Here is a 12,191-nt window from a genome sequence, read left to right as displayed (position 1 = left end):
TAATAATAAAAAACTGCAATTTTGATCCTTTATGTTTGTCAATTTGCGATTCAGTACTCTATGTTTTTCATATTTTAGTTTTAGTCATGCATGCTTCGATTTTTGGCAATTTCAGTCATTTTTATTTGAAAATACTTACGTGACACTATACACGTCAGCTCCACATCAGCCCTGCATTGGTGTCATATCAGCTCCATATCAGAAAAAAGACTAAAATTGCCAAAAAAATAAAGATAGCGGACTAAAACTGAAATCGAAAAATATAAAGGACCAAAATCGCAAAGTAACAAACATACCAGACTATAAAAATAATATTCCCTTAATACTTACATATAAGAAAATACATAAAAATTTCATAGGCTTAGACAAGTGTCAAAAATTCATTATATTTTATTGGACGAGCTTGCTAGCTAGCTACGTACAACACTTTATATATATCTCTTCTGATGGATGTATTGGTCATGAAGTGTCGACGCATACGTTAATCTAACGAAAATCACAGAAGTTAAGCCTCTCGAAACGGCAAATGGGACAAGAAGGAGTAGATATTGCACTGCATCATGAAAAAGGTGGGAGCTAGCACGGCATGGATAAAACAAATTAAATTCGCAACCCGTGGAGAATTTTTCGAACAATTTTGGTCGACGGGTAAACGGGATAATTACCAGGAATCGGGTTCTTTCATGTATCGTTGGGCCATTTGGATCGTCAACAATCGAATGGAAAGATTTTGATCAAAAACATGTACGTCTCCTATATAGGTACCGTTTGGTACATGAGATGATAGTGAGATGAGACACAATTTTTTACTCATCCCATGTTTTTCTCATTTTTTTGTTAACCCAATGATATCTCATGGCCCGGTATAACCTTAGATGTAGGCTTGATGACAAATACCTCTTAGCTCATAGGTATTAGTGGAGAATGAGAGAAATTGTGTGAAATTAACAATGATGATTAAGAGAATAAACACAATAATCCTACAAAATAAAAAACATACAAAACAACATTTATTCATAACTATATTTTGCTTATCCATATCTCATCATATTTTTATTCATCTATTGTACATCCGATTCAAGATACCAAACGGTATCCTAACAATCACTAAAACATGCAAGGGAATAAACAAAGCATTAATGCGCCTGACGTGGTCGAGACATACGGAGTTTAGGTAGTGAGTAAAACATGACGAGTTGGGTTGTTCCAGTAGCGGGCCGTTTAGTGACGGGCCTAATGGGCTGACCCATTTGGGTTTCGGGCCAAAGTGAGAGTGGGTCGGCCGGCCAATTTATATATTTTTTAGAATATTTGAAATTATATTATAATTAGTATTTATAATAATTTATGTATGGTTATATAAGTTTTGAAAGATTTATATACGGATTGGATCGATTTGTATCACGGATATAGATACGTGAGATTGTCGAATTTTAAAACTTGAAATTATACAAATTATATATTTTGTGAATCACAAGGCAAAAAAATTAATGAAACATCTAATTAAATTTCAAATTTTGAACAATGGGAAAATTAATTATCAATTATAACATTCATGGATATTTTTACACACGAAAACTAACTGAAATCCTAACATAGTAATAATATTCGATCAAATTTCAAAATTTGAAAGTAAATCAACATCATTTAGGATTATTGTTATATTAGCATCTATAAATGATTGAATTTCACACAAAAATCAAACTAATAGTCGAAATTACTGATGAAAGAGAAGAAGTGAGAAGCTGACTTATATAGTGTTTGAGATTGTTTAATTATAAAAAAAACATTTTTCAGTTTTTCCTCCACAAATTAAGAAAAAAATTGAAAAAATGATTCCTATGAACAATCTCAAACACTACCTTAATTAAATCTAAACATGACCTATATCACGGTCGGAATGTACCCAACTTTGTGAAAGTTGCAATATTCAGTGTTGACGTATTTACAAGAGATAAAATGTGGAGATCAGTAACAAATTAGTTATACTAATACCCCCGAAAGCTTAAAAAAAAGCAAGACGTACAATTTTTTTACTATCACAAGGACAAAAATACTATAAGATCAAGAAAAAAATAATAATAAAAGAGGAACATTTAAGAATCTGGAATGTTGATTTCAGGACCCATATATTCAATCACATCCATCTCCGATTCCTGGGGGATTTCGATTTCCTCCAGCCATCCATAACCTCTTCCCTCATTTTTAACCTCTGTGAAGAATTCTTCTCCGTCTGAATATATGCAGCCATAACTTGTTAACATATACACTAAAAACTATATAATATGTAAAAACAATAATATAATTCAAATATTTTAAATCGAACAAAACACACGAAACAACATGTCTCTCTAGTGAGATGGAGTGGCATCGATCGACACGGTTTCTCACCTGATAACACAGAGAACGGAGTATCTTTGTAGTAGGAACAGTCGCGGCCATGGTCGTGAGAATAAGGCGGGCCGATGACATCCAGAACAGCACACGGCGTTATGGCTCTGAATTCGTGTATGTTTCCTCCGGATGTAGGATACAGCACGCATGTGTCGCATGGTGCCGTGAATGTAGTGTCGGCCTTGAGCTTGGCTAGTCGTCTCACTGCGAATTCACCGGTACACACGAATGTATGAGAAAATGGCAAGATTAATTAATTTGCAATGAAAACTGATTCCAGAGATATATAATATGATCACTTTTAGAAGATGATGCAGTACTACTGTAGCCATTGAAGGGATGGACCCAATCATAAGCTTTAATGGCCATTGTTCCCATCAACAGCTTGCTGAAAACCGTCATCTCCGGGTGATTGTGCAAAGGGATGACAGCACTTGCCGGGAGGAAGAAAATGCACAGCTGCACAAATATTGGATAATCAAACTATAAATCTAAAACAATCAATTTTGAATTAATGTTTTTTGTCCCTTTTTTAAGTATAATTAGAAATTTTAATAACATTCTTTGATAAACACATCATATTATATAGCTAGTAATAATATTTTCAAAACTGAATAGTTTCAAAAGTTGTATTTGAATTACCGAGAAATTTTGACATCTATGGATGGTTGCATAAGTAACTCTTGTATTCCCTTGGACAGAATTAGTCTTAGTTTTGAAGAAGTCCAAATCTTCACGAAGCCCAACATCTTCAGGTTTCATACAATCTAGGAGTACATACATATTACATGATTCAGAAATTTCGAAAAATATTCCTCTAGCTGTAACATCAAAATTAAATACAAACAAAACATATAATAATTAGATGTGGATCCTTAATTACCAAGAATATGGGACAACTTCTTCACATTTAGCGGAGTAGGAACAGTCCCAATTCCCTTGAAAACTCCTAGGCATGTATCATACAATCTCTGCAGAGTAACGGAAGCGACCGCCTGAAGCGGTCTCTTCAGTACTCGAATCCTTCTACGTGTCCTCTTCTTCTTGATCATGACCTTTTCGTCCAATCTCCGAATCTTTCTCTCTACTAATCCCGGACCTTCTAATGTCATCATCAAGAAACGAAATCAGGTCTCCAAAATGTGCGGTCCTTTAAATTTTTGTGGTGTTGATCAAATTATCTGATGATCACTGGGCATGCATAATTTGTGCTAGTGAAATCAAAGTTCCGAGGGGTGTTTACTTGTTTATATATGTTGCTTGTAATGGGTGTGAAACAAGAAATCAAGAGTGTGAAATTAAGATTGTGAAAAGTGATAATCATGAAGAATATTATTCATGTGCATCGTGGATGGTTTGAAGAAAAAGTGGCAGATGTGGGAAGGGAAAAAAAAAAAATACATATATTTAGAAAACCAGGGGCTATTGCGGCTGGTTCCATGCTAAAACTAGCTTGAATATATATGGATTATGGATGGTCATCCATTCTTTTCCCTTTTAAAATTATTATTATTATTTTTTTATTTTTCATTTATCATGTTTTAAATGTTTTCCCAAGTAAAACTTTGAATTTTTCTTCTAAAGAGTTTGCATTGACTTCATGGATACCGTAAGATGGTTTATGCTATATATGTCCGTCTTACATATATTTCAAATTTGATCAATTTTTCACACCAATTGAGAAATTATACAGATGAATTTCAGGCACATATATCCCGGCCAAACATAATTTATAATATCATGATGAGCGTTGTATTAGTAAAAAAAAAAATACTAGTAAATATTAATACCATTGAACTTTATATTTAGTACAATCGAAATAATAATCAAAACATATAATTTATCTGATTTTTGATTTATTTTACGCCTCTTCACTTTATCATATATGTAAATTTAATCACTAAATAATAATAGTGGGAAACGAAATCTTTATAGTTGGGGTGGTGCAAATTAAATGCTGAGAGTCAAAAAGTAGTTGGTTGAGTATTATGTATTAATCTATTGTACTTTAGTTTGAAGAAAAAGCATAGAGATTAAATAATAATATTTTTAAAAATATAGAAGTATTGAAAAGACATAAATAGGAAGCAGTATTGTATTTCCGCCCCCAAGTTTAAGCAAAACTGCCAAATTGGGCGGTGTCCACTGTTTTTTGGTTTGATAAGGACGCAGGGTGTCACCCCAGCCCAGGTGTACGTTGCCGGCCACAACTATATTTCTTTTTGTTTTGTTTTTTTTAATTTTTTAATTTCCATTTTCCAGAAGAATCGGATGAAATTCAAATTAATATAAACAAAGTCTCTTTAAATATATAAATACTATAAGATTTAGATTGGTACAAATTGAGGGTTTAGTACATGCCACTACTTTGCGGGTGACATCATGATTGGATAAAATTAGTGGACCCCACATGGGACCCACTGATTTTACCCAATCATGATCCGCCACGTCACCTGCAGGATAGTACCCTGCGGGTGGCATCGATCTTACCCAAATTGAGATAGCTCATGTCGAAAAAGTAGGGGTGTAATAGGGTCAGGACTCATCTCGTAAACCTCTACCCAACTTCCGTCCCAAAAAGAATCAGGAAACTTTTTTTTTTTCGGTTCCGTACCCAAAACGTTTTGGGACCCAACTATTCGGGATCCCGAATGTTCGGGATCCCGTCGGGTAGGGAGAGAAAATCCCGAATTTTTTTTTTCATATTCAAGATTTCGTTCAAAAAATAAAAAAAATGTGATAATTTTATTAAATATACTATTTAAAAACTTATATTTATAAATAAAAATAAATATTCAACTTAAAACATATAATATTAAATTATTCCGAATAATGTTTTAAAGTTTTGTTAAGAGAAAAAATGTATCGGATAATTATTAATAAAATGTTCGGATACAATTACTAAATAAAATTTGTTAAATAGATTGTCAAATTAATCTCTTGAGTTTTGTTCTAAATATTTTTTCTAATTAGATAATTATAAATATGAATTAATTAAATTATTAAGTTAATTTAAAAAAATACACAAAAATAAAATGACATTTCGTGATTTTCAATTTGATCGCTCCAACAATATAAAATATGTGAATTAAGTTCACAATTAAGTGTTATATGAGTTGAAACCTAATAATATTTAGCTTATTATATTAATAAAGTTATTAATAAAATATATTATTATATTATTTCGGGATGGGTCGGGAATCCCGTTGGGATAAGGTTTTATTCCCGATCCCGCTCCCGATATTAATCGGGATGGAAAAAATCCCGAAAGTTCGGGTCGGGAAAATTTTGGGTTGGGATTTTTTCGAGACGAGAATGAGATGAGATTCGAGAATGGTCGGAATTTCGGGAATTTTTACCACCCCTACCAAAAAGTTCCACGAATTCAATGGTTTTCTTGGTAGAAAAAAATTTTGATAAAAAATAATTAGCTAGAATTTTAGCTCATCGTTAGTAAGAAATTTCAAATTATAAATTGAATGTTTAATATATGGGAGTTGATATTTACACTCCCTTTTTTATTATTTGCATTCCATTTATGAATAAATTTTCACTCCACTTTACATATAAAATGGAGTGTAAATAACACAAAATGGAGTGTAAATATCAACTCCCTTAATATAATTCTATTAGATTATAAAAATAATTTAAATTCTGGATTAAATAGAATATATATATATATATATATATATATATATATATATATATATATCTTTGTCGGAGAGAACAATAATTCTCGTTAAATATGTCGCGTGATTGACTTGCGTAATGATATTTTAAAGAAAATCTAATTTTCAAATTCAGATACAGAGAGAGATACAGTATATGTGTAATTGTATAGCCAAGTGTGTGTATAGTAATATTTGTATATGATTTACTTTATTTTAATTAAATTAAAATTATAATAAATATGAAATTTTAATAATTACAATTGATATGTTGATATTAAAGAAAAATATAATGAAGTTAATTAATTTTAGTAAGAGATAGATAGTAGATGATTTTTGATAGTGAGAGTGAAAATGCAATTGTGTGTTTTTACCATTTTATCCAATAATTTATATGAAGTATAATGTAAGTTTTAGTGTTAAAATTATAAATTTATAATGGTGTCGTCAAACGGACCAAAATAGTTTCTAAATGGATTTCAATATTTATATAATACTAGTGAAAAATGCACACGCTTTGCGTGTGTAAAAGAAAAGTTTTTTTAAAAGCAAATCATGAAGTTAGTGGAAAGTCTTTAAGTGAAATATTAGGTAGAAAAGAGTAATTTTGGAATAAATTATTTTGGTGTCCTCAAGATAGTTACTATAATCTACTCATCTTTTATAATATAGAATTTATATATATATATATATATATATATATATATATATATATAGTAGATAAATCTTATAATAAATAATTTAAATAATCAACACGATGTTTGTAAAAAATGGGGATAGAAGGTTATAATTTGGGGGGAGTGACCTTCAGAAGTTTGAAAAAGTGGGGATATGATATTATAATTGGGGTAATCATTTTTACATTATTATACTTAGTGTTGAATTCGACACTGAATAAATTTGAGGGCTATTTTAGGATTTTTACATTCAAGACCAAAGTAGTTTTTATAAGGAGTTCACCTATTATTAAATAGGAAAAATAAATCTTTATTATTATTATTATTATTATTATTATTATTATTATTATATCATCATCATCATCTATACTATATATAAAAGATGTGTCAATTATAGTAATTAACTTGAGGACATCAACTTTATTTATTTCATATTTACTCTTAACTACCAACTAAAAACCTTCCAGTCCCTCCATATTTTGATTTTTTAAAAAATAAATAAACTTCTCTTTTGCACACGCAAAATGTGTGAATTTTCCCTAGTTATCTATCTATATTATTAAAGATGAGTATGTTAGAATAACTACCTTGAGAACATCAAAATAATTTATTCCAAAATCACCCTTTTCTAACCAATATTTCATTAAAAACTTTCCGCTAACTCTATGATTTGCTTTAAAAAAATTCTCTTTTACACACACAAAATGTGTGCATTTTTTACTAGTTATTATTATTTAAGAGGGTGATGCTACATGTACACGGGAGGTTACACGTTGGGTTACACGTTGCACTTGAAATTACATAAATATCATTAATGTATTTTGGAAAGATTTTTTTCAAATCAAGTTAAGGGATAATTTTGTAATTTCATGTATAGCGTGTAACTCAATGTGAAACCCTCCATGTACATGTAACATTTCCCTATTTAAGAATAGTTGAGAGGCTCTTAAAAACTGCTCTCAAGAGGACACCAACTTTTATTCCGATTTTACCATCTCCTCTATTTCCTATCCATTATCCCATTAACCTTACACCAAATCTACCCACAAAAAATAAAAATAAAAATAAAAATAACATCTATTTTACATACACATTAGTGGGTGCATTTATTGCTAATTTACATAAATTGTTCAGAGAGAGAGAAAAAATATGAACATGTGAAGCACTTCGATTTTGAGCTCTTTACAAAATTTCGACATGCATGATGCTTTATTTTCTCCAAGTTTGATTCAATATAATATAAAGAAAAATTGTAATAGTACCGTCAACTAAGTATGAACATTATTTCGGTAAAACTGAATTAACCGATTTAATCCGATTCGGTTCAATCGGTTTTAATAAAATGTTAGTTTGATTTGATTAACCTAAAGATAATTCAATTAATTCGATTTCAATAGCGCGCGGTTAATTCAATTCAGATTTTTAATTGATTTTTACCAATTAATCAATCACCCCTACCTTCACCCAATTTTTTTAAAAAATAGTATTTCAGCTCATCTAAAAGTGTATGTTGAGATCAATATATGTAAGTCATCTTTACTTGATAGAATAATGAAAATATTTTAATGATTTATGTTAAATTTAGATTGAAAAACTCAATTTACGACTATAAATGACCATATATACAATATTGTGCGCAGTGCGTAGGTAGTCTTTGTGTGAGTCTAATATTTCTTATGTTAATATTTAAATTTAAATTGTGAAAGCGAACTTTACTAAGATATTGAATTTAAATTTGAAATTTTGCTATACCGTCAGATACACAGATCATTTTGTGGCATAGATTTATATTATACGGCATAGAAAATGTCTCTATATCTTTAGATCAAATAAAAGGGCAACCTCTGCCTACAAAAAAAAGAGACCACCTTATTTATCCTTGTCCACAACTTCCACTGGAATGACCGGGATGGAATCCCACCACTCTCTCAAACGCCGATTCCCTTGTTCGCTCTGAAAATGCTTACCCAATTTCGAGTTTATCGTAAAGCCATGCAACACGATCGCCATCAAGATGAACTTGAACGGAACCACGGCTAGTACAAGGGCCAATCCGGTCATAAAGATCATCACCGTGTTGGTATGCTGCACAACCAAAACGCGCGACAACAAGTATTGAGTTAAAAGGCACTGATACAGTGATATTCAAAACCATTTTCATCTTTTTATCGTACCTTTGGAGTTCTTGAGACCAACAAGGACCAAATTTTCAACAATGTTATGTTCACTTGTTGCATCATTTCATGCAAACTTCTCAAACCATGTTGAGCTGACACTATGCTCTCCATTGTTGTCTGATCGGATCCAGTGCGTATAACGATTTTGTCCTGCTTCGCGGGAATCCCCCAACATCTTGCCCACACCATCTTTGCGACCACGCACAACAAGAAAGCTGATATTGCCTTGCCAACCCACTCTCTACATTTCAATATAACACAATTCATAGTTTTAACTTCACACGTGCGTAGACATGCACCAAGAATCCAAACATCTTAGCAGCTTGGAAAACATTACATTTCATTTTTTTTCATATACCCATTTTTGGGACAGATGGTGATACTAGGCCAAGAGACTCGTGACAAAGTATTACCTATTTATTGAAAACTTACTTGTAGACGATTACGAGCGTGGTAATTATGATGATCCAAGTCGTTCCAGGCCTTTCCCACGAAATAACTTCTCGAGACCATGGGACTAAACTTTTGAACGGTTTAAGCAGCCCCTACACATCAAAGTTATTCATATCAATATATTGAAACAACAATATGAGGTTTCTAGTACGACAATGAATTTTTTAACGTTAACTAGCATGACATGCATGTTTCTAACTTACAATAAGAACTTGGGCACTTTCGCTGATTCCTTCCTCTTTCAGCCCTTCTGCAGTAGCTTTAGCCATTTCAACTTCTTTCGCCTCCTCTCTCGCTTGGTGTATCGCACTCTCCAATGATGCTAGATTTTCAGGCTGGACAATTCCACTAACCTCATCGACTTGTGGTATCTCAACAGAAGGAATTGGAGGGCGGGAAGTGTTCAAATTTCTCAGAATCGAGCTAGCACTGCATGGATGTCCGCTAGTAACCTTTTTCAAACTGTCAGCAAGCTCATCTAGCACGTAGTCTCCCTTGGGCACCTCGTCGAGCAAGGTAAATATTAGAAAACGATTGGGTACCGGAGGTGAAATCCTTAGCATTTCTCTTGCTGCGTGAAGCCGGATAATCCCTAATATTGTCCTTGCATGCATCTCCCACGCTTCAAGCGGCGATTCGAGCTTGAACTTCGAGAGAAAACGATGCAGTAGTATCACCTCTTTCACGAGAGCAAGCCAGTGGTCACGTCTTGTTGAGCTTGTCATCTCCGGAAACTCTAAGACAACACCCTCTTGCCTAAAACATCGATAGGCTACAGTCAACTCAAGAATTTACCATATATACTTGAATAACTGGGTTAACCCCGATACACACTTGATTCTGATACAACATAAACATTTTTTTTTCAAAATCTAAGGTGGAATCCTTGAAAAAGAAAAGAAAATTTTTTTGTGTTAAAAATTGACTATATGACCCACAGTAATAGGGGTATGAGAATTGATACATGTAATGAATCAGCATAGTGTGTTGTAAACTTATCATGACTCACAATTCCGGAGATTCGTATACTATGGCTTTGTCGAAAATAGGAGCACCCCACGGGCCGGTAGCCGAAGATTTCACATTCTGCCCGACATCTTTCGAAAGGTCAAGTTTCAATGCATCATCATAAGATATGATACCAGATGCCTCAAAGTAAAGGGCATAGTTTGTCAAAGTCAGCCTTCCTAGAAAACATCCCAACATTTTTGTTAACTAGTGCAGATAACCTAAGGTTTATACATATAATTAATGCATATAAATGCTTTTGTATAAGTACGAAGACAAATGTGCTCACCCGGCCAACTTGATCCGCCGATATGACGCACGACTCTCTGCGAGCTCGCGGTTCCTTCCACATGGAGTATAAACTCATCATCTACTAGCTCTACCCCTTTCGGAACATCTTGCTTCTGCAGATGCTTTATGCATCTAACAAAAATCAAGAAAATTTAAGAAACAAATCTACAGGCTGCCCTGCAGCGGTTAATAATAAGGCCACCCTTTATTTAAAAAGTTTTATATACAAATTTCTCCAAAACCGCAGGTCCTTTAATTTCCCCCAAGAAACATCAATAAACTCTGCCCCCCCTCACTCATCCAAATTAATTCCCAGTTACTCTAAAACAACTTTATTTAAAATGCTACGAAAGGAAGGCATGACGAGAGGGGATATTTTACTTGTGAATTTCCCGTAGAAATTTGTCGTAAGCTGGAAAGTGAAGTCGATTTCCAGTAGGTGCCGTCAGTGTTTCGAACGTAAATCTCCCATTAACATAGTCGGCTATCAAAGGAACAAGTGTCCCCAACCACACAAAAGAATCTTCTCCGGTGCTTGGCTCACTGTCCACCTATCAAAGAGCAAAAAAACAAAACATCTAACTTTCTAAATATTATGCTTAACATGCATGCTCCATTCAACTCGGAAACTTGAATTTGGACGACACCACAATTAATTCACTTACAAGGAGTGGCATGAGATCGGAATAGAAAAGAGGGATATCATCTTGAACTTGGCTGCCTACCATAGGAACTTTCCTCTCCTCTCTCTGTTTTGCCACACATTCCTGAAAACTCAACAAATACTTGCATGAATCACTACGCATGATATATATCAGATACCCACAATGAAGCTGCACTAGGAAACCATATATTAATTGTTTTAATGAAGATATTTAATTTATTATCATGCAAGGGAAATTAAATGAATGAAGCAAAATTAATAAAGAAACTCACAGTATGAGATTCTTCTTCTTCAGAACTTGGAATCTCCCAAGCAAGCATCATATCAAAAGTGAAGCGGCTAAAGGAACCATCGTTGATCCTCTCATGATCTATAGAACCGCACATGATTGTAAGCGCTTTGGAGCTGCAAAACTCTACCAACTTTCTCGAATATGACCACCCCATTTCTTGTCTCCAATATTCTCTCTCGAAATCTTCCACCACTGCATCAATCAAAGTATCTAGCGTCCTGAAACAAATTAAATCACGCGGTCTTATATATATATACCATATATCACATCCCATTTCTCGGTGAAAAAGAATCCATATCATTTACAAACATATGTAACCTAAGAATATTACGTATCGATCAATACAAACCAATGGATATTCATCATCAATTAAACTGCAGAAACGAATAACGAACGAGGGAGAGAGAGAGAGATTTACAGGGCACAACGCTGGACGACGTCGTTGGCAATGGAGGAGAGATGCTTCTTATTGGTACTCTTCTTCTCCATGTTTGAATTGATATTAATATTAATTTGATAGTGATCGTAATCAGTAGCTTCCTGTATGTGATTTTGGTATTGGAAGAA

General features: G+C 33.2%; 2 protein-coding genes across 3 annotated transcripts; both read right to left on the bottom strand.

Moving 5' to 3' along the window:
- Positions 1-1,903: 1,903 nt before the first annotated feature.
- Positions 1,904-3,732, bottom strand: LOC140875816 (plant cysteine oxidase 2-like). 2 transcript variants are annotated; one of them, XM_073279611.1, is made up of 5 exons: positions 3,278-3,732; positions 3,037-3,161; positions 2,715-2,853; positions 2,392-2,598; positions 1,904-2,233 (listed from the first exon to the last, which is right to left on the bottom strand). In XM_073279611.1, the coding sequence occupies exons 1-5, from the start codon at positions 3,507-3,509 to the stop codon at positions 2,097-2,099; spliced, it is 840 nt and encodes a 279-aa protein (XP_073135712.1). In that variant the 5' UTR covers positions 3,510-3,732; the 3' UTR covers positions 1,904-2,096. The 2 variants fall into 2 exon arrangements, with proteins under 2 accessions (XP_073135712.1, XP_073135711.1); XM_073279610.1 differs by having other exon boundaries at positions 2,694-2,853; positions 3,278-3,730.
- Positions 3,733-8,608: 4,876 nt separating this feature from the next.
- LOC140867050 (uncharacterized) lies at positions 8,609-12,138 on the bottom strand. The gene is made up of 10 exons (XM_073272119.1): positions 12,043-12,138; positions 11,605-11,842; positions 11,334-11,435; positions 11,050-11,219; positions 10,667-10,800; positions 10,379-10,556; positions 9,573-10,125; positions 9,349-9,461; positions 8,914-9,157; positions 8,609-8,824 (listed from the first exon to the last, which is right to left on the bottom strand). Exons 1-10 carry the CDS (start codon positions 12,111-12,113, stop codon positions 8,609-8,611), a joined length of 2,019 nt encoding a protein of 672 aa, XP_073128220.1. The 5' UTR covers positions 12,114-12,138.
- Between the last annotated feature and the right edge of the window lie 53 nt (positions 12,139-12,191).

The sequence above is a fragment of the Henckelia pumila genome, chromosome 1 (genome assembly GCF_033568475.1).
Source record: "Henckelia pumila isolate YLH828 chromosome 1, ASM3356847v2, whole genome shotgun sequence".
Taxonomy (NCBI): domain Eukaryota; kingdom Viridiplantae; phylum Streptophyta; class Magnoliopsida; order Lamiales; family Gesneriaceae; genus Henckelia; species Henckelia pumila.
This window is presented reverse-complemented; position numbering and strand designations above follow the sequence as displayed.